The 22,553-nt window shown below is 41.6% G+C and overlaps 1 protein-coding gene and 1 long non-coding RNA gene across 5 annotated transcripts in view; one reads left to right on the top strand and one right to left on the bottom strand.

Annotated features, from left to right (window-relative positions):
* The window catches only part of LOC110966412 (cystathionase (cystathionine gamma-lyase)), a 353,362-nt gene that overhangs the window by 320,465 nt on the left and 10,344 nt on the right, over nt 1–22,553 (top strand). For 2 of the 4 annotated variants that reach the window (XM_022215763.2, XM_051946741.1), the window contains exons 2-6: nt 10,121–10,202; nt 10,292–10,387; nt 12,017–12,126; nt 14,997–15,131; nt 15,215–15,272. In XM_022215763.2, the coding sequence (XP_022071455.1) occupies nt 10,121–10,202; nt 10,292–10,387; nt 12,017–12,126; nt 14,997–15,131; nt 15,215–15,272 (481 nt within the window). The remainder of the gene's footprint in view (nt 1–10,120; nt 10,203–10,291; nt 10,388–12,016; nt 12,127–14,996; nt 15,132–15,214; nt 15,273–22,553) is intronic. The other 2 variants (XM_051946743.1, XM_051946742.1) reach the window with 2 other exon arrangements.
* LOC127533541 (uncharacterized) lies at nt 5,908–12,006 on the bottom strand. Its single transcript, XR_007941272.1, has 2 exons — nt 10,766–12,006; nt 5,908–5,985 (listed from the first exon to the last, which is right to left on the bottom strand). It is a non-coding gene; the product is annotated as an uncharacterized LOC127533541 (long non-coding RNA).

The raw sequence follows: 22,553 nt of genomic DNA on the forward strand, positions 1-22,553 counted from the left end.
GTCCACCTCGCTCTGTCCACCTCGCTCTGATCACCTCGCTCTGATCACCTCGCTCTGTCCTCCTCGCTCTGTCCACCTCGCTCTGTCCACCTCGCTCTGTCCACCTCGCTCTGTCCACCTCGCTCTGTCCACCTCGCTCTGTCCACCTCGCTCTGTCCACCTCGCTCTGTCCACCTCGCTCTGATCACCTCGCTCTGTCCTCCTCGCTCTGTCCACCTCGCTCTGTCCACCTCGCTCTGATCACCTCGCTCTGTCCTCCTCGCTCTGTCCACCTCGCTCTGTCCACCTCGCTCTGTCCACCTCGCTCTGTCCACCTCGCTCTGATCACCTCGCTCTGATCACCTCGCTCTGTCCACCTCGCTCTGTCCACCTCGCTCTGTCCACCTCGCTCTGTCCACCTCGCTCTGATCACCTCGCTCTGATCACCTCGCTCTGATCACCTCGCTCTGATCACCTCGCTCTGTCCACCTCGCTCTGTCCACCTCGCTCTGTCCACCTCGCTCTGTCCACCTCGCTCTGTCCATCTCGCTCTGTCCACCTCGCTCTGTCCACCTCGCTCTGTCCACCTCGCTCTGTCCACCTCGCTCTGATCACCTCGCTCTGATCACCTCGCTCTGTCCACCTCGCTCTGTCCACCTCGCTCTGTCCACCTCGCTCTGTCCACCTCGCTCTGTCCACCTCGCTCTGTCCACCTCGCTCTGATCACCTCGCTCTGTCCACCTCGCTCTGATCACCTCGCTCTGTCCACCTCGCTCTGTCCACCTCGCTCTGTCCACCTCGCTCTGTCCACCTCGCTCTGATCACCTCGCTCTGATCACCTCGCTCTGATCACCTCGCTCTGTCCACCTCGCTCTGTCCACCTCGCTCTGTCCACCTCGCTCTGTCCACCTCGCTCTGATCACCTCGCTCTGTCCACCTCGCTCTGTCCACCTCGCTCTGATCACCTCGCTCTGATCACCTCGCTCTGATCACCTCGCTCTGATCACCTCGCTCTGTCCTCCTCGCTCTGATCACCTCGCTCTCTCCACCTCGCTCTGTCCACCTCGCTCTGATCACCTCGCTCTGATCACCTCGCTCTGTCCTCCTCGCTCTGTCCACCTCGCTCTGTCCACCTCGCTCTGTCCACCTCGCTCTGTCCACCTCGCTCTGTCCACCTCGCTCTGATCACCTCGCTCTCTCCACCTCGCTCTGTCCACCTCGCTCTCTCCACCTCGCTCTGTCCACCTCGCTCTGTCCTCCTCGCTCTGTCCACCTCGCTCTGATCACCTCGCTCTGATCACCTCGCTCTGTCCACCTCGCTCTGATCACCTCGCTCTGATCACCTCGCTCTGTCCACCTCGCTCTGTCCACCTCGCTCTGTCCACCTCGCTCTGTCCACCTCGCTCTGTCCACCTCGCTCTGATCACCTCGCTCTGTCCACCTCGCTCTGTCCACCTCGCTCTGTCCACCTCGCTCTGTCCACCTCGCTCTGTCCACCTCGCTCTGTCCACCTCGCTCTGATCACCTCGCTCTGTCCACCTCGCTCTGTCCACCTCGCTCTGTCCACCTCGCTCTGTCCTCCTCGCTCTGTCCACCTCGCTCTGTCCACCTCGCTCTGATCACCTCGCTCTGTCCACCTCGCTCTGTCCACCTCGCTCTGTCCACCTCGCTCTGTCCTCCTCGCTCTGTCCACCTCGCTCTGATCACCTCGCTCTGATCACCTCGCTCTGTCCACCTCGCTCTGTCCACCTCGCTCTGTCCACCTCGCTCTGTCCTCCTCGCTCTGTCCTCCTCGCTCTGTCCACCTCGCTCTGTCCTCCTCGCTCTGTCCACCTCGCTCTGTCCACCTCGCTCTGATCACCTCGCTCTGTCCTCCTCGCTCTGTCCACCTCGCTCTGTCCACCTCGCTCTGATCACCTCGCTCTGTCCACCTCGCTCTGTCCACCTCGCTCTGATCACCTCGCTCTGTCCACCTCGCTCTGTCCACCTCGCTCTGTCCACCTCGCTCTGTCCACCTCGCTCTGTCCTCCTCGCTCTGTCCACCTCGCTCTGATCACCTCGCTCTGATCACCTCGCTCTGTCCACCTCGCTCTGTCCACCTCGCTCTGTCCACCTCGCTCTGTCCACCTCGCTCTGTCCACCTCGCTCTGATCACCTCGCTCTGTCCACCTCGCTCTGTCCTCCTCGCTCTGTCCTCCTCGCTCTGTCCTCCTCGCTCTGTCCTCCTCGCTCTGTCCACCTCGCTCTGTCCACCTCGCTCTGATCACCTCGCTCTGTCCACCTCGCTCTGTCCTCCTCGCTCTGTCCACCTCGCTCTGTCCACCTCGCTCTGATCACCTCGCTCTGTCCACCTCGCTCTGTCCACCTCGCTCTGTCCACCTCGCTCTGTCCTCCTCGCTCTGTCCTCCTCGCTCTGTCCACCTCGCTCTGTCCACCTCGCTCTGTCCACCTCGCTCTGTCCTCCTCGCTCTGTCCACCTCGCTCTGATCACCTCGCTCTGTCCACCTCGCTCTGTCCACCTCGCTCTGTCCACCTCGCTCTGTCCTCCTCGCTCTGTCCTCCTCGCTCTGTCCACCTCGCTCTGTCCACCTCGCTCTGATCACCTCGCTCTGTCCACCTCGCTCTGTCCTCCTCGCTCTGTCCTCCTCGCTCTGTCCACCTCGCTCTGATCACCTCGCTCTGATCACCTCGCTCTGTCCACCTCGCTCTGTCCACCTCGCTCTGTCCACCTCGCTCTGTCCTCCTCGCTCTGTCCTCCTCGCTCTGTCCACCTCGCTCTGTCCACCTCGCTCTGTCCACCTCGCTCTGTCCACCTCGCTCTGATCACCTCGCTCTGATCACCTCGCTCTGTCCTCCTCGCTCTGTCCACCTCGCTCTGTCCACCTCGCTCTGTCCACCTCGCTCTGTCCACCTCGCTCTGATCACCTCGCTCTGATCACCTCGCTCTGTCCTCCTCGCTCTGTCCACCTCGCTCTGTCCACCTCGCTCTGTCCACCTCGCTCTGTCCACCTCGCTCTGATCACCTCGCTCTGTCCACCTCGCTCTGATCACCTCGCTCTGTCCACCTCGCTCTGTCCACCTCGCTCTGTCCACCTCGCTCTGTCCACCTCGCTCTGATCACCTCGCTCTGATCACCTCGCTCTGTCCACCTCGCTCTGTCCACCTCGCTCTGTCCACCTCGCTCTGATCACCTCGCTCTGTCCACCTCGCTCTGATCACCTCGCTCTGTCCACCTCGCTCTGATCACCTCGCTCTGATCACCTCGCTCTGTCCACCTCGCTCTGTCCACCTCGCTCTGTCCACCTCGCTCTGTCCACCTCGCTCTGATCACCTCGCTCTGATCACCTCGCTCTGTCCACCTCGCTCTGTCCACCTCGCTCTGTCCTCCTCGCTCTGTCCACCTCGCTCTGTCCACCTCGCTCTGTCCACCTCGCTCTGTCCTCCTCGCTCTGTCCACCTCGCTCTGTCCACCTCGCTCTGTCCACCTCGCTCTGTCCACCTCGCTCTGATCACCTCGCTCTGTCCACCTCGCTCTGTCCACCTCGCTCTGTCCACCTCGCTCTGTCCACCTCGCTCTGTCCACCTCGCTCTGTCCAACTCGCTCTGTCCTCCTCGCTCTGTCCACCTCGCTCTGATCACCTCGCTCTGTCCACCTCGCTCTGTCCACCTCGCTCTGTCCACCTCGCTCTGTCCACCTCGCTCTGTCCACCTCGCTCTGTCCACCTCGCTCTGATCACCTCGCTCTGATCACCTCGCTCTGATCACCTCGCTCTGATCACCTCGCTCTGTCCACCTCGCTCTGTCCACCTCGCTCTGATCACCTCGCTCTGTCCACCTCGCTCTGATCACCTCGCTCTGATCACCTCGCTCTGTCCACCTCGCTCTGATCACCTCGCTCTGTCCTCCTCGCTCTGATCACCTCGCTCTGATCACCTCGCTCTGATCACCTCGCTCTGTCCACCTCGCTCTGTCCACCTCGCTCTGTCCACCTCGCTCTGTCCACCTCGCTCTGATCACCTCGCTCTGATCACCTCGCTCTGATCACCTCGCTCTGTCCTCCTCGCTCTGTCCACCTCGCTCTGATCACCTCGCTCTGTCCACCTCGCTCTGTCCACCTCGCTCTGTCCTCCTCGCTCTGTCCACCTCGCTCTGATCACCTCGCTCTGATCACCTCGCTCTGTCCACCTCGCTCTGTCCACCTCGCTCTGTCCACCTCGCTCTGTCCACCTCGCTCTGATCACCTCGCTCTGATCACCTCGCTCTGTCCACCTCGCTCTGTCCACCTCGCTCTGTCCTCCTCGCTCTGTCCACCTCGCTCTGTCCACCTCGCTCTGTCCTCCTCGCTCTGTCCACCTCGCTCTGTCCACCTCGCTCTGTCCACCTCGCTCTGTCCTCCTCGCTCTGTCCACCTCGCTCTGATCACCTCGCTCTGATCACCTCGCTCTGTCCACCTCGCTCTGTCCTCCTCGCTCTGTCCACCTCGCTCTGTCCTCCTCGCTCTGTCCACCTCGCTCTGTCCACCTCGCTCTGTCCACCTCGCTCTGTCCACCTCGCTCTGTCCTCCTCGCTCTGTCCACCTCGCTCTGATCACCTCGCTCTGATCACCTCGCTCTGTCCACCTCGCTCTGTCCACCTCGCTCTGATCACCTCGCTCTGATCACCTCGCTCTGATCACCTCGCTCTGTCCTCCTCGCTCTGTCCACCTCGCTCTGTCCACCTCGCTCTGTCCACCTCGCTCTGTCCACCTCGCTCTGATCACCTCGCTCTGATCACCTCGCTCTGTCCACCTCGCTCTGTCCACCTCGCTCTGTCCTCCTCGCTCTGTCCACCTCGCTCTGTCCACCTCGCTCTGTCCACCTCGCTCTGATCACCTCGCTCTGTCCACCTCGCTCTGTCCACCTCGCTCTGTCCACCTCGCTCTGTCCTCCTCGCTCTGTCCACCTCGCTCTGTCCACCTCGCTCTGTCCACCTCGCTCTGATCACCTCGCTCTGATCACCTCGCTCTGATCACCTCGCTCTGTCCACCTCGCTCTGTCCACCTCGCTCTGATCACCTCGCTCTGATCACCTCGCTCTGTCCACCTCGCTCTGATCACCTCGCTCTGTCCACCTCGCTCTGATCACCTCGCTCTGATCACCTCGCTCTGTCCTCCTCGCTCTGTCCACCTCGCTCTGTCCACCTCGCTCTGTCCACCTCGCTCTGTCCACCTCGCTCTGATCACCTCGCTCTGATCACCTCGCTCTGTCCACCTCGCTCTGTCCACCTCGCTCTGTCCACCTCGCTCTGTCCACCTCGCTCTGATCACCTCGCTCTGATCACCTCGCTCTGTCCACCTCGCTCTGATCACCTCGCTCTGTCCACCTCGCTCTGTCCACCTCGCTCTGATCACCTCGCTCTGATCACCTCGCTCTGATCACCTCGCTCTGTCCACCTCGCTCTGATCACCTCGCTCTGTCCACCTCGCTCTGTCCACCTCGCTCTGATCACCTCGCTCTGATCACCTCGCTCTGATCACCTCGCTCTGATCACCTCGCTCTGTCCACCTCGCTCTGTCCACCTCGCTCTGATCACCTCGCTCTGATCACCTCGCTCTGATCACCTCGCTCTGATCACCTCGCTCTGTCCACCTCGCTCTGTCCACCTCGCTCTGATCACCTCGCTCTGATCACCTCGCTCTGATCACCTCGCTCTGTCCACCTCGCTCTGTCCTCCTCGCTCTGTCCACCTCGCTCTGATCACCTCGCTCTGATCACCTCGCTCTGTCCACCTCGCTCTGTCCACCTCGCTCTGTCCACCTCGCTCTGTCCACCTCGCTCTGTCCTCCTCGCTCTGTCCACCTCGCTCCACAACATGGTGAGTGACGCATGAATCGTGCGACACAACAAATCGATAATGAAATTCATTGCCAATGCTTTTAATAATCGTTTATTTTCAATTTTATCGATTCGTTGTTGCAGCCCTAATCTAGACCTCTATGAACACCTAGACCTCTATGGACACCTAGACCTCTGTGAACACCTAGACCTCTGTGAACACCTAGACCTCTATGAACATCTAGACCTCTATGAACACCTAGACCTCTATGAACATCTAGACCTCTATGAACACCTAGACCTCTATGAACACCTAGACCTCTGTGAACACCTAGACCTCTATGAACACCTAGACCTCTGTGAACACCTAGACCTCTGTGAACACCTAGACCTCTATGAACACCTAGACCTCTATGAACACCTAGACCTCTGTGAACACCTAGACCTCTATGAACACCTAGACCTCTGTGAACACCTAGACCTCTGTGAACACCTAGACCTCTATGAACATCTAGACCTCTATGAACACCTAGACCTCTGTGAACACCGAGACCTCTATGAACACCGAGACCTCTGTGAACACCGAGACCTCTATGAACCCCTAGACCTCTGTGAACCCCTAGACCTCTGTGAACCCCTAGACCTCTGTGAACCCCTAGACCTCTGTGAACCCCTAGACCTCTGTGAACCCCTAGACCTCTGTGAACCCCTTGACCTCTATGAACCCCTAGACCTCTGTGAACCCCTAGACCTCTGTGAACCCCTAGACCTCTGTGGACACCGAGACCTCTGTGGACACCGAGACCTCTGTGAACCCCTAGACCTCTGTGAACCCCTAGACCTCTGTGAACCCCTAGACCTCTGTGGACACCGAGACCTCTGTGGACACCGAGACCTCTGTGGACACCGAGACCTCTGTGGACACCGAGACCTCTATGGACACCTAGACCTCTATGGACACCTCGACCTCTATGAACTCCAGGTTCTGGTTCCTACCAATGGTTCCACATCAACATTTAGTCTAAACATGTAAAAACTGGAACCTTGTCTGGTCCAACTTTAACCATCAGGTTCTACTGATGTTAGAGCCTCAACAGGTGGAGAAATGTGGACCAAAGACTGTATTTTAGTAGAAACATGGATCCATCCATAGATACACCGACAGGAACTTCATGCAGACACTAGACCAGCCTGGATTGGAGGTTTGGTGCTTTCTTTCTATGTTAATGGACTAATAATTGTTGATTATGGTCATTTTGGACAGCATGGAATCATGTTAGACACAGTTAAGTCATTTTTGAAAGTCTTTATCTGATTTTAGACTCAATTTTAATCATTTTCGATTATTTTGAGTCATTTTTGACAGTTTTGAGTCATTCTGACCAAGTTTCCAGCAACACACGATACATAATAGTTTGTAGTAAAATACACGTCTAATAAAGGGTCAGCATGTAAAATTGCATCCTTCACTAAAATACATAATAAATACAAGTTTCCCAACCCAGCAGGTCACAGCTTTGACAAGTTTACTCCTGTTTGAGTACCTTATTTAACCGTCCACCGGCCTGTTTAGTCACGATCCGGTCTTACAACACATGAAGGGGTTCAAGTTCGTGTCTTAGAACCAGTCAATGATTGATTAGAAACCAAACAGAGTCCTGTAGCTGAAGGGCAGCAGGTCGTAGTATGAAAACAGATAGCAGTAAAATCAAGCTAAACTGTCTGTTCAGATCCACACCAGGTGCTTTATAGTTGTTGGCAGCAGCTGGTTGTTTGTCTGAACCACTTTAATGACCTGTTGTTGGAAATGCAGAGCAAAGCAACTTCCTGCCCTGTCCTCATTAAAGTTGTGCAGTAAATCTCCATTTACAGTAATCTGTTCAGACTGCTGGGTTTTATCTAATACTCTCACAGCAGCAGCAAAAAACGACATGTTTGTCTGCCGGCCTCACAGGTTTAACTCATGGAGAACCTCCTGTGTTAAAGGCAGAACTGAAGTTTTCTCTCACTAGAACATCTCATTTCATTCAGCAGTACAGAGGTAAACTCTGGATGAACTAACCAGACGCTCATGTCGACGCTCAGTGTTCAGTTTTGTTCATAAGCAAACTTTATTAGCAGAAAATCCAATGAATGTGTCTGTTTGTAATCATAGGACTGAAATCTAAAAACTAAAATCAGAGGATTAAAAAGTAGTGATCAAACCAGACCAGAGCTTTTTGTCCATCAGACTAGATACTATAAAACACACCATGACCACTGTGAAGCACGGTGGAGGCAGCATCATGATGTGAAGCATGGTGAAGGCAGCATCATGGTGTGAAGCATGGTGAAGGCAGCATCATGGTGTGAAGCGCGGTGGAGGCAGCATCATGACGTGAAGCGCGGTGGTGGCAGCATCATGATGTGAAGCGCGGTGGAGGCAGCATCATGACGTGAAGCACGGTGGTGGCAGCATCATGATGTGAAGCGCGGTGGAGGCAGCATCATGATGTGAAGCGCGGTGGAGGCAGCATCATGACGTGAAGCACGGTGGAGGCAGCATCATGACGTGAAGCACGGTGGTGGCAGCATCATGACGTGAAGCACGGTGGAGGCAGCATCATGATGTGAAGCGCGGTGGAGGCAGCATCATGATGTGAAGCGCGGTGGAGGCAGCATCATGACGTGAAGCACGGTGGAGGCAGCATCATGACGTGAAGCACGGTGGTGGCAGCATCATGACGTGAAGCGCGGTGGAGGCAGCATCATGATGTGAAGCGCGGTGGAGGCAGCATCATGATGTGAAGCGCGGTGGAGGCAACATCATGGTGTGAAGCACGGTGGTGGCAGCATCATGATGTGAAGCGCGGTGGAGGCAGCATCATGATGTGAAGCGCGGTGGAGGCAGCATCATGATGTGAAGCACGGTGGAGGCAGCATCATGACGTGAAGCACGGTGGTGGCAGCATCATGACGTGAAGCGCGGTGGAGGCAGCATCATGATGTGAAGCACGGTGGTGGCAGCATCATGATGTGAAGCGCGGTGGAGGCAACATCATGGTGTGAAGCACGGTGGTGGCAGCATCATGATGTGAAGCGCGGTGGAGGCAGCATCATGATGTGAAGCGCGGTGGAGGCAGCATCATGATGTGAAGCACGGTGGTGGCAGCATCATGGTGTGAAGCGCGGTGGAGGCAACATCATGGTGTGAAGCGCGGTGGAGGCAGCATCATGGTGTGAAGCGCGGTGGAGGCAGCATCATGATGTGAAGCGCGGTGGAGGCAGCATCATGGTGTGAAGCGCGGTGGAGGCAGCATCATGGTGTGAAGCACGGTGGAGGCAGCATCATGATGTGAAGCACGGTGGAGGCAGCATCATGGTGTGAAGCGCGGTGGAGGCAGCATCATGGTGTGAAGCGCGGTGGAGGCAGCATCATGGTGTGAAGCACGGTGGAGGCAGCATCATAATGTGAAGCACGGTGGAGGCAGCATCATGATGTGAAGCACGGTGGTGGCAGCATCATGGTGTGAAGCACGGTGGAGGCAGCATCATGGTGTGAAGCGCGGTGGAGGCAGCATCATGGTGTGAAGCGCGGTGGAGGCAGCATCATGGTGTGAAGCACGGTGGAGGCAGCATCATGATGTGAAGCACGGTGGAGGCAGCATCATGGTGTGAAGCACGGTGGAGGCAGCATCATGATGTGAAGCACGGTGGAGGCAGCATCATGGTGTGAAGCACGGTGGAGGCAGCATCATGATGTGAAGCACGGTGGAGGCAGCATCATGATGTGAAGCACGGTGGAGGCAGCATCATGATGTGAAGCACGGTGGAGGCAGCATCATGGTGTGAAGCGCGGTGGAGGCAGCATCATGATGTGAAGCGCGGTGGAGGCAGCATCATGGTGTGAAGCGCGGTGGAGGCAGCATCATGGTGTGAAGCACGGTGGAGGCAGCATCATGGTGTGAAGCACGGTGGAGGCAGCATCATGGTGTGAAGCACGGTGGAGGCAGCATCATAATGTGAAGCACGGTGGAGGCAGCATCATGGTGTGAAGCGCGGTGGAGGCAGCATCATGGTGTGAAGCACGGTGGAGGCAGCATCATGATGTGAAGTTATTTTCTTTTTGTTTGTTCCTGAAGGGAACCAAAATCCTGAAACGTAATCATGCATGTTTCTGTTTGGGGCGTGTCTGCCAAAGGATTCGTTGTTTAAACACGTTAAATACAGGATGTTATTATTAATATAAATAATACAGGACATTACTGTAAATGAAAACAGCACAGTATACTATTTTAAATGTTGATTTTTTTGTGATTGAAATGTTCTTAAATCCTGTTTTTCTTCAGGGCTTTGAATACAGTCGCAGTGGAAACCCGACCAGGAACTGTCTGGAAATGGCCGTGGCGGCTCTGGATGGAGCTAAGTACTGTAAGTGTAGCTGATGAGGACACCTTCAACAGAATATTCCAGTGTTCAGTCCCTCTGGCAGGATGACATCCAGGTGTTTTCCCCTACAGGTCTTGCTCTGGCCTCAGGATTAGCAGCCACGGTAACCATCACCCACATGCTGAAGGCAGGTGATGGAATCGTCTGCATGGATGACGTCTATGGAGGTAAAACACTGGAACTGAAGCAGCTGTGATACCTGTTTGTGTTGTGAAAGCGCGTTGGACCAGTGGGTGTATTTCAGACCGCCTCAGGTTTCATTCACAGCTCTCTGATTTGAGTTTTGGAGCATATTGTGGCTGAATTTTGAGGATTTAATATGTTTTCAGGTCTGGATTTTTTTTTTTTTTTTGCATTTTCACCCTTAAACCCATCTTTTCTGGAGTCACACCAAGAGTTCAATATCTCCAGAAATAAAACTTTCATGTGTCTGTATGAAAGCATTCAGTAAAACCAGTGAAACCAGCGTCTTATGTCGTTAAATGTCCTCATGAATGAACATGAAGCAGCTTTTAACTCTGAACATCTACCACCAACATCTCGACCTCTATGGACACCTAGACCTCTATGGACACCTAGACCTCTATGAACACCTAGACCTCTATGAACACCTAGACCTCTATGGACACCTAGACCTCTATGAACACCTAGACCTCTATGGACACCTAGACCTCTATGGACACCTAGACCTCTATGGACACCTAGACCTCTATGGACACCTAGACATCTATGAACACCTAGACCTCTATGGACACCTAGACCTCTATGGACACCTAGACATCTATGAACACCTAGACCTCTATGGACACCTAGACCTCTATGGACACCTAGACCTCTATGGACACCTAGACCTCTATGGACACCTAGACCTCTATGGACACCTAGACCTCTATGGACACCTAGACCTCTATGGACACCTAGACCTCTATGGACACTTAGACCTCTGTGAACATCTAGACCTCCATGAACACCTACAGCTCTATGAACTCCAGGTTCTGGTTCCTACCAATGAGTCCACATCAACATTTAGTCTAAACATCCAAAAACTGGAACCTGGTCTGGTCAAACTTTAACCATCAGATTCTACTGATGTTAGAGCCTCAAAAGTTGGAGAAATGTGGACCAAAGACTTTAGTAGAAACATGGATTCATCCATAGATAAACACTGACAGGAACTTTATAGAGACCCTAGACCAGCCTGGATTGGAGATTTGGTGCTTTCTTTCCATTTTGGACTAATAATTGTTGATTATTGTCATTTTGGACAACATGGAATCATGTTAGACACAGTTAAAGTAATTTTAGACAGTCTTTATCTGATTTTAGACACAATTTTAAACATTTTGAGGTCAAAATAGTAAAATAAGTTCAAAACATGGCAAACTTAACTAATACTGGAGGCCTTAGAAGTCTGATTTTGGTAGTAGATATGAATGAGTATATCATTATAAGAACTTTCTCAGGGCCTCTTCTGTTCTCAAGGGTGAATAAATAAAGTTTTTTTCCTGGTTGGAGTCCTTAAATCTGGAATCTGTTAGGATCTGATGAAACTGTTCTGTCTTTTCTCACCGTATCTTATGGCTGTTAGTTTTATTTCTGGAGGTTTAGAACCCTGACAACTGACAAGAGCTTCACAGCTCTCTAAATGCAGCCAAAGTGTTGAACAGAAGAAGGAAACTCCTGAGATGGAAGAACCAACGTGTTTCTGAAATGACACAACCTGATGCAACACCATGAAGCTTCTACCAGTAAACGTCTCACTTGTGAGTGTGACGGTTTCACTTCCTAATCTACAGGAACCAACCGCTACTTCCAGAGAATCGCTGCCACCATCGGTCTGGACGTCTCATTGGCCGATTGCACAAAACCAGAGAAGCTGAAGGCGGCTCTGAAGCCCAACACCAAAGTAAGTCCAGGAAACGTTGAGAACATAATAGAATGAAGAGCAGTCACTGTGGTTCAGTGAGTCTTTGTTGTTTCCATGGTTCATTAAACACACATCCCGTACCTGTTTGACAACTAGGTGTGTCCTCTAGAGTCACTGTGAATCAGCACTTTATAGATCATTCAGAGCTGGAGGACGTTTTCCATCAGTAGTCTGTAAATCTTCTTGTCCTGAGACCAAATCTATAAAAACTAGGAGAAAAGAATGTTTAAAATATTTTAAATCCCAAATAAGTCTGGAGTTCCCCTAAAATCACATTTTTCTCTTGTCCACCTGATGACCAAACTGGATCTCTGATAAAACAGTTAGAATCTCATTTAAATCTACTTTCTCTGCTTTTATTTTTCATTCATGTCTGTAATTGTGGGAACATTTTTAATAAGCATAATATTTTAAATATTAATTATTATTCATGGAATGTGTCCCACAGCATGTTAGCACAACCTGGTGATGATGTTTTGTGTCTTGTTTTTGTTGTTGTTTTGTGTCTTGTTTTTCTCATTTTGTGTTGTTTTTGTCGTGCCTATCTTGTTTTTGCCATTTTTGTGTCTTGTTTTTTCTCATTTTGTGTCTTGTTGTTGTTGTTTCGTGTCTTGCTTTTGTCATTTTTTGGTCTTGTTTTTGTCATTTTGTGTCTTGTTTTTGTCGTGTCTATCTTGTTTTTGTTGTTTCGTGTGTCATTGTTGTCATATTCTGTCTTGTTTTTGTCATTTTGTGTCTTGTTTTGTCGTGTCTATCTTGTTTTTGTTGTTTCGTGTCTCGTTGTCATACTTTATCTTGTTTTTGTTGTTTCGTGTCTCATTGTTGTCATATTTTATCTTGTTTTTGTTGTTTCATGGCTCATTGTTGTCATTTTGTGTCTTGTTTTGTCGTGTCTATCTTGTTTTTGTTGTTTCGTGTGTCATTGTTGTCATATTCTGTCTTGTTTTTGTCATTTTGTGTCTTGTTTTGTCGTGTCTATCTTGTTTTTGTTGTTTAGTGTCTCATTGTTGTCATATTTTATCTTGTTTTTGTTGTTTCGTGTCTCATTGTTGTCATACTTTATCTTGTTTTTGTTGTTTCATGGCTCATTGTTGTCATATTTTGTCTTGTTTTGTCGTGTCTATCTTGTTTTTGTTGTTTCGTGTCTCATTGTTGTCATATTTTATCTTGTTTTTGTTGTTTCATGGCTCATTGTTGTCATATTTTGTCTTGTTTTGTCGTGTCTATCTTGTTTTTGTTGTTTCGTGTCTCGTTGTCATACTTTATCTTGTTTTTGTTGTTTCGTGTCTCATTGTTGTCATATTTTATCTTGTTTTGTTGTTTCATGGCTCATTGTTGTCATATTTTGTCTTGTTTTGTCGTGTCTATCTTGTTTTTGTTGTTTCGTGTCTCATTGTTGTCATGTTTTATCTTGTTTTTGTTGTTTCGTGTCTCATTGTTGTCATGTTTTATCTTGTTTTTGTTGTTTCGTGTCTCATTGTTGTCATACTTTATCTTGTTTTTGTTGTTTCATGGCTCATTGTTGTCATATTTTGTCTTGTTTTGTCGTGTCTATCTTGTTTTTGTTGTTTCGTGTCTCATTGTTGTCATATTTTATCTTGTTTTTGTTGTTTCATGGCTCATTGTTGTCATATTTTGTCTTGTTTTGTCGTGTCTATCTTGTTTTTGTTGTTTCGTGTCTCGTTGTCATACTTTATCTTGTTTTTGTTGTTTCGTGTCTCATTGTTGTCATATTTTATCTTGTTTTTGTTGTTTCATGGCTCATTGTTGTCATATTTTGTCTTGTTTTGTCGTGTCTATCTTGTTTTTGTTGTTTCGTGTCTCATTGTTGTCATGTTTTATCTTGTTTTTGTTGTTTCGTGTCTCATTGTTGTCATGTTTTATCTTGTTTTTGTTGTTTCGTGTCTCATTGTTGTCATGTTTTATCTTGTTTTTGTTGTTTCGTGTCTCATTGTTGTCATACTTTATCTTGTTTTTGTTGTTTCATGGCTCATTGTTGTCATATTTTGTCTTGTTTTGTCGTGTCTATCTTGTTTTTGTTGTTTCGTGTCTCATTGTTGTCATATTTTATCTTGTTTTTGTTGTTTCATGGCTCATTGTTGTCATATTTTGTCTTGTTTTGTCGTGTCTATCTTGTTTTTGTTGTTTCGTGTCTCGTTGTCATACTTTATCTTGTTTTTGTTGTTTTGTGTCTCATTGTTGTCATATTTTATCTTGTTTTTGTTGTTTCATGGCTCATTGTTGTCATATTTTGTCTTGTTTTGTCGTGTCTATCTTGTTTTTGTTGTTTCGTGTCTCATTGTTGTCATGTTTTATCTTGTTTTTGTTGTTTCGTGTCTCATTGTTGTCATGTTTTATCTTGTTTTTGTTGTTTCGTGTGTCATTGTTGTCATGTTTTATCTTGTTTTTGTTGTTTCGTGTCTCATTGTTGTCATGTTTTATCTTGTTTTTGTTGTTTCGTGGCTCATTGTTGTCATATTCTGTCTTGTTTTGTTGTTTCGTGTGTCATTGTTGTCATGTTTTATCTTGTTTTTGTTGTTTCGTGTCTCATTGTTGTCATGTTTTATCTTGTTTTTGTTGTTTCGTGGCTCATTGTTGTCATATTCTGTCTTGTTTTTGTTGTTTCGTGGCTCATTGTTGTCATATTCTGTCTTGTTTTTGTTGTTTCGTGTGTCATTGTGTTCATATTCTGTCTTGTTTTTGTCTTTTGTGTCAAACATTTTGAAGCCCAGATGTCCTCCTCTTCTGGAATGACCTGTTCATGTTAAATGCAGCATCAGAAGAGTTTCGTCTTCGCGTTTGTCTCGTCAAACTGCCGCTGAGCCTAAACGACTGTTTGCTTCCTGCAGCTGGTCTGGATCGAGACGCCCACCAACCCGACCATGAAGGTGGTGGACATCCAGGCCTGCTCTGATCTGGTGCACCAACACAACAAGGACATCGTGGTAGTGGTGGACAACACCTTCATGTCGGCGTACTTCCAGGTTTCACGGCCTCTTGACTCTGAAGCAGCAGTCTGATGGTTTCCTGTGTGATCATTAACTCATGTTTGTCTTTAACTCCGCAGCGCCCCCTGGCTTTAGGAGCTGATATCTGCATGTACTCAGCCACCAAATACATGAACGGTACGTTCTTCTTTCTGCTCTAGTTTTTGTTTCTTTTTTTACACTTACACAAACACTTTTTGTTTCTTTTTATACACTTACACAAACAGTTTTTGTTTATTTTTATACACTTACACAAACAGTTTTTGTTTATTTTTTATACTTACACAAACAGTTTTTGTTTATTTTTTTATACTTACACAAACAGTTTTTGTTTATTTTTATACACTTACACAAACAGTTTTTGTTTCTTTTTATACACTTACACAAACAGTTTTTGTTTATTTTTATACACTTACACAAACAGTTTTTGTTTATTTTTATACACTTACACAAACAGTTTTTGTTTCTTTTTATACACTTACACAAACAGTTTTTGTTTATTTTTTTATACTTACACAAACAGTTTTGTTTATTTTTATACACTTACACAAACAGTTTTTGTTTCTTTTTATACACTTACACAAACAGTTTTTGTTTCTTTTTTACACTTACACAAACAGTTTTTGTTTATTTTTATACACTTACACAAACAGTTTTTGTTTATTTTTTATACTTACACAAACAGTTTTTGTTTATTTTTTATACTTACACAAACAGTTTTTGTTTCTTTTTATACACTTACACAAACAGTTTTTGTTTCTTTTTATACACTTACACAAACAGTTTTTGTTTCTTTTTATACACTTACACAAACAGTTTTTGTTTCTTTTTATATACTTACACAAACAGTTTTTGTTTCTTTTTTATACACTTACACAAACAGTTTTTGTTTATTTTTATACACTTACACAAACAGTTTTTGTTTATTTTTATACACTTACGCAAACAGATTTTGTTTCTTTTTATACACTTACACAAACAGTTTTTGTTTATTTTTATATACTTACACAAACAGTTTTTGTTTCTTTTTATACACTTACACAAACAGTTTTTGTTTCTTTTTATACACTTACACAAACAGTTTTTGTTTATTTTTATACACTTACACAAACAGTTTTTGTTTCTTTTTATACACTTACACAAACAGTTTTTGTTTCTTTTTATATACTTACACAAACAGATTTTGTTTCTTTTTATACACTTACACAAACAGTTTTTGTTTATTTTTATATACTTACACAAACAGTTTTTGTTTCTTTTTATACACTTACACAAACAGTTTTTGTTTCTTTTTATACACTTACACAAACAGTTTTTGTTTATTTTTTATACTTACACAAACAGTTTTTGTTTCTTTTTATACACTTACACAAACAGTTTTTGTTTCTTTTTATACACTTACACAAACAGTTTTTGTTTCTTTTTTACACTTACACAAACAGTTTTTGTTTATTTTTATACACTTACACAAACAGTTTTTGTTTATTTTTTATACTTACACAAACAGTTTTTGTTTATTTTTTATACTTACACAAACAGTTTTTGTTTCTTTTTATATACTTACACAAACAGTTTTTGTTTATTTTTTTATACTTACACAAACAGTTTTTGTTTCTTTTTTACACTTACACAAACAGTTTTTGTTTCTTTTTTACACTTACACAAACAGTTTTTGTTTCTTTTTTTACACTTACACAAACAGTTTTTGTTTCTTTTTTTACACTTACACAAACAGTTTTTGTTTCTTTTTTTACACTTACACAAACAGTTTTTGTTTCTTTTTTTACACTTACACAAACAGTTTTTGTTTCTTTTTATACACTTACACAAACAGTTTTTGTTTATTTTTATACACTTACACAAACACTTTTTGTTTCTTTTTATACACTTACACAAACAGTTTTTGTTTATTTTTATACACTTACACAAACAGTTTTTGTTTATTTTTTATACTTACACAAACAGTTTTTGTTTATTTTTTTATACTTACACAAACAGTTTTTGTTTATTTTTATACACTTACACAAACAGTTTTTGTTTATTTTTATACACTTACACAAACAGTTTTTGTTTATTTTTATACACTTACACAAACAGTTTTTGTTTATTTTTATATACTTACACAAACAGTTTTTGTTTATTTTTATACACTTACACAAACAGATTTTGTTTCTTTTTTATACACTTACACAAACAGTTTTTGTTTCTTTTTTGTACTTACACAAACAGTTTTTGTTTCTTTTTTTACACTTACACAAACAGTTTTTGTTTCTTTTTATATACTTACACAAACAGTTTTTGTTTATTTTTATATACTTACACAAACAGTTTTTGTTTCTTTTTTTATACTTACACAAACAGTTTTTGTTTCTTTTTTACACTTACACAAACAGTTTTTGTTTATTTTTTTACACTTACACAAACAGTTTTTGTTTCTTTTTATATACTTACACAAACAGTTTTTGTTTATTTTTATATACTTACACAAACAGTTTTTGTTTATTTTTATACACTTACACAAACAGTTTTTGTTTATTTTTATACACTTACACAAACAGTTTTTGTTTATTTTTTTACACTTACACAAACAGTTTTTGTTTATTTTTATACACTTACACAAACAGTTTTTGTTTATTTTTTTATACACTTACACAAACAGTTTTTGTTTCTTTTTTATACACTTACACAAACAGTTTTTGTTTCTTTTTTATACACTTACACAAACAGTTTTTGTTTCTTTTTTATACACTTACACAAACAGTTTTTGTTTCTTTTTATATACTTACACAGTTTTTGTTTATTTTTATACACTTACACAAACAGTTTTTGTTTATTTTCATACACTTACACAAACAGTTTTTGTTTATTTTTATACACTTACACAAACAGTTTTTGTTTATTTTTATACTTACACAAACAGTTTTTGTTTCTTTTTTACACTTACACAAACAGTTTTTGTTTCTTTTTATATACTTACACAAACACTTTTTGTTTATTTTTATACACTTACACAAACAGTTTTTGTTTCTTTTTATACACTTACACAAACAGTTTTTGTTTATTTTTTATACTTACACAAACAGTTTTTGTTTATTTTTATACACTTACACAAACAGTTTTTGTTTATTTTTATACACTTACACAAACAGTTTTTGTTTCTTTTTATACACTTACACAAACAGTTTTTGTTTATTTTCATACACTTACACAAACAGTTTTTGTTTCTTTTTTACACTTACACAAACAGTTTTTGTTTATTTTTATACACTTACACAAACAGTTTTTGTTTATTTTTATACACTTACACAAACAGTTTTTGTTTATTTTTTATACTTACACAAACAGTTTTTGTTTATTTTTTATACTTACACAAACAGTTTTTGTTTCTTTTTATACACTTACACAAACAGTTTTTGTTTCTTTTTATACACTTACACAAACAGTTTTTGTTTCTTTTTATACACTTACACAAACAGTTTTTGTTTATTTTTATACACTTACACAAACAGTTTTTGTTTATTTTTTATACTTACACAAACAGTTTTTGTTTCTTTTTATACACTTACACAAACAGTTTTTGTTTATTTTTATACACTTACACAAACAGTTTTTGTTTCTTTTTATACACTTACACAAACAGTTTTTGTTTCTTTTTTACACTTACACAAACAGTTTTTGTTTATTTTTATACACTTACACAAACAGTTTTTGTTTATTTTTTTATACTTACACAAACAGTTTTTGTTTATTTTTTATACACTTACACAAACAGTTTTTGTTTATTTTTTATACTTACACAAACAGTTTTTGTTTATTTTTTATACACTTACACAAACAGTTTTTGTTTCTTTTTATACACTTACACAAACAGTTTTTGTTTCTTTTTATACACTTACACAAACAGTTTTTGTTTATTTTTATACACTTACACAAACAGTTTTTGTTTCTTTTTTTACACTTACACAAACAGTTTTTGTTTATTTTTATACACTTACACAAACAGTTTTTGTTTATTTTTTTATACTTACACAAACAGTTTTTGTTTATTTTTTATACTTACACAAACAGTTTTTGTTTATTTTTATACACTTACACAAACAGTTTTTGTTTATTTTTATATACTTACACAAACAGTTTTTGTTTATTTTTATATACTTACACAAACAGTTTTTGTTTATTTTTTGTACTTACACAAACAGTTTTTGTTTCTTTTTTTACACTTACACAAACAGTTTTTGTTTCTTTTTTTACACTTACACAAACAGTTTTTGTTTCTTTTTATACACTTACACAAACAGTTTTTGTTTCTTTTTTTACACTTACACAAACAGTTTTTGTTTCTTTTTTACACTTACACAAACAGTTTTTGTTTCTTTTTTTACACTTACACAAACAGTTTTTGTTTATTTTTATACACTTACACAAACAGTTTTTGTTTCTTTTTATACACTTACACAAACAGTTTTTGTTTCTTTTTTTACACTTACACAAACAGTTTTTGTTTCTTTTTTTACACTTACACAAACAGTTTTTGTTTATTTTTTTGTACTTACACAAACAGTTTTTGTTTCTTTTTTTACACTTACACAAACAGTTTTTGTTTCTTTTTATACACTTACACAAACAGTTTTTGTTTATTTTTTTATACTTACACAAACAGTTTTTGTTTCTTTTTTATACACTTACACAAACAGTTTTTGTTTCTTTTTTACACTTACACAAACAGTTTTTGTTTCTTTTTTTACACTTACACAAACAGTTTTTGTTTCTTTTTTTACACTTACACAAACAGTTTTTGTTTCTTTTTTTACACTTACACAAACAGTTTTTGTTTATTTTTATACACTTACACAGTTTTTGTTTATTTTTATACACTTACACAAACAGTTTTTGTTTCTTTTTATACACTTACACAAACAGTTTTTGTTTATTTTTATACACTTACACAAACAGTTTTTGTTTATTTTTATACACTTACACAAACAGTTTTTGTTTCTTTTTTTACACTTACACAAACAGTTTTTGTTTATTTTTATATACTTACACAGTTTTTGTTTATTTTTATATACTTACACAGTTTTTGTTTATTTTTATACACTTACACAAACAGTTTTTGTTTATTTTTATACACTTACACAAACAGTTTTTGTTTATTTTTATATACTTACACAGTTTTTGTTTATTTTTATACACTTACACAAACAGTTTTTGTTTCTTTTTTTACACTTACACAAACAGTTTTTGTTTATTTTTATACACTTACACAAACAGTTTTTGTTTATTTTTATACACTTACACAAACACTTTTTGTTTATTTTTATACACTTACACAAACAGTTTTTGTTTATTTTTATATACTTACACAAACAGTTTTTGTTTATTTTTTTACACTTACACAAACAGTTTTTGTTTCTTTTTATACACTTACACAAACAGTTTTTGTTTATTTTTATACACTTACACAAACAGTTTTTGTTTGTTTTTATATACTTACACAAACAGTTTTTGTTTATTTTTATATACTTACACAGTTTTTGTTTATTTTTATACACTTACACAAACAGTTTTTGTTTATTTTTATACACTTACACAAACAGTTTTTGTTTATTTTTATATACTTACACAGTTTTTGTTTATTTTTATACACTTACACAAACAGTTTTTGTTTCTTTTTTTACACTTACACAAACAGTTTTTGTTTATTTTTATACACTTACACAAACAGTTTTTGTTTATTTTTATACACTTACACAAACACTTTTTGTTTATTTTTATACACTTACACAAACAGTTTTTGTTTATTTTTATATACTTACACAAACAGTTTTTGTTTATTTTTTTACACTTACACAAACAGTTTTTGTTTATTTTTATACACTTACACAAACAGTTTTTGTTTATTTTTATACACTTACACAAACAGTTTTTGTTTATTTTTTTACACTTACACAAACAGTTTTTGTTTCTTTTTATACACTTACACAAACAGTTTTTGTTTATTTTTATACACTTACACAAACAGTTTTTGTTTGTTTTTATATACTTACACAGTTTTTGTTTATTTTTATACACTTACACAAACAGTTTTTGTTTCTTTTTTACACTTACACAAACAGTTTTTGTTTATTTTTATATACTTACACAAACAGTTTTTGTTTATTTTTATACACTTACACAAACAGTTTTTGTTTCTTTTTATACACTTACACAAACAGTTTTTGTTTCTTTTTTTACACTTACACAAACAGTTTTTGTTTATTTTTATATACTTACACAAACAGTTTTTGTTTATTTTTATACACTTACACAAACAGTTTTTGTTTATTTTTTTGTACTTACACAAACAGTTTTTGTTTATTTTTTTACACTTACACAAACAGTTTTTGTTTATTTTTATATACTTACACAAACAGTTTTTGTTTCTTTTTATACACTTACACTAACAGTTTTTGTTTATTTTTATACACTTACACAAACAGTTTTTGTTTATTTTTATATACTTACACAAACAGTTTTTGTTTATTTTTATATACTTACACAGACGAACGGTAGGTTCTCATCATCATATTTTCATTCTGAACCAGCACTACAGTACATGAGTCATTATGTAATAATTAACTCATTAAAACCGGTTCTCCAGGTCACCGCCTCGTGCTCAGAGCTAAAGCAGCGGTTGGACGACCAAGAAACTACAATTTAAAGTATTAAAGATGATATGAACAGAATTTGTCACAATAAATAGTGTTTGGTGGATTATTTTAGGATCATTAAAGATCTGGAGGACATTTGGGCTTCAGCGTGTTTGAAAAATGAACCTCTCTTTCTCTCTCAAAACCAAGACAAAATGAGAGGAATGAGGCAGAAAATGACAAGAACGTCATCACCGGGTTCTACTAGCATGCTGTGGGAAACGTTCCATTGATAATAATTATTATTTAAAATATTATGTCGATTCAAAAATGTTCCCACAATTACAGAGACATGAATGAAAAAATAAAACCATAAAAAGTAGATTTAAATGAGATTTTAACTGTTTTATCAGAGATCCAGTTTGGTCATCAGATGGACAAGAGAAAAATGTGATTTTAGGGGAACTCCAGACTTTTTTGGTATTTAAAATATTTTAACATTCTTTTCTCCTAGTTTTTATAGATTTGGTCTTAAGAACATTTACACACTACTGATGTTTTAGGGTTTAATACGTGGATTATTATGGGATGGAAAACGTCCTCCAGCTCTGAATGATCCGTTACTCTGTTACTATTTCAACATTTATTGCAGAATAATGTGAAAAAAGATCAAATCTAAACCAAAAAAACTTTACTTCAGGACTTCATTCTACAGCTTAAGTGTCTAATTTATGCTCAGCCTGTCAGGTTTTATCCCCCAGTAGAGAACAGACACACATATAAATAAATG

This window comes from Acanthochromis polyacanthus, chromosome 4 (genome assembly GCF_021347895.1).
Source record: "Acanthochromis polyacanthus isolate Apoly-LR-REF ecotype Palm Island chromosome 4, KAUST_Apoly_ChrSc, whole genome shotgun sequence".
NCBI classification, from domain to species: Eukaryota; Metazoa; Chordata; class Actinopteri; family Pomacentridae; genus Acanthochromis; species Acanthochromis polyacanthus.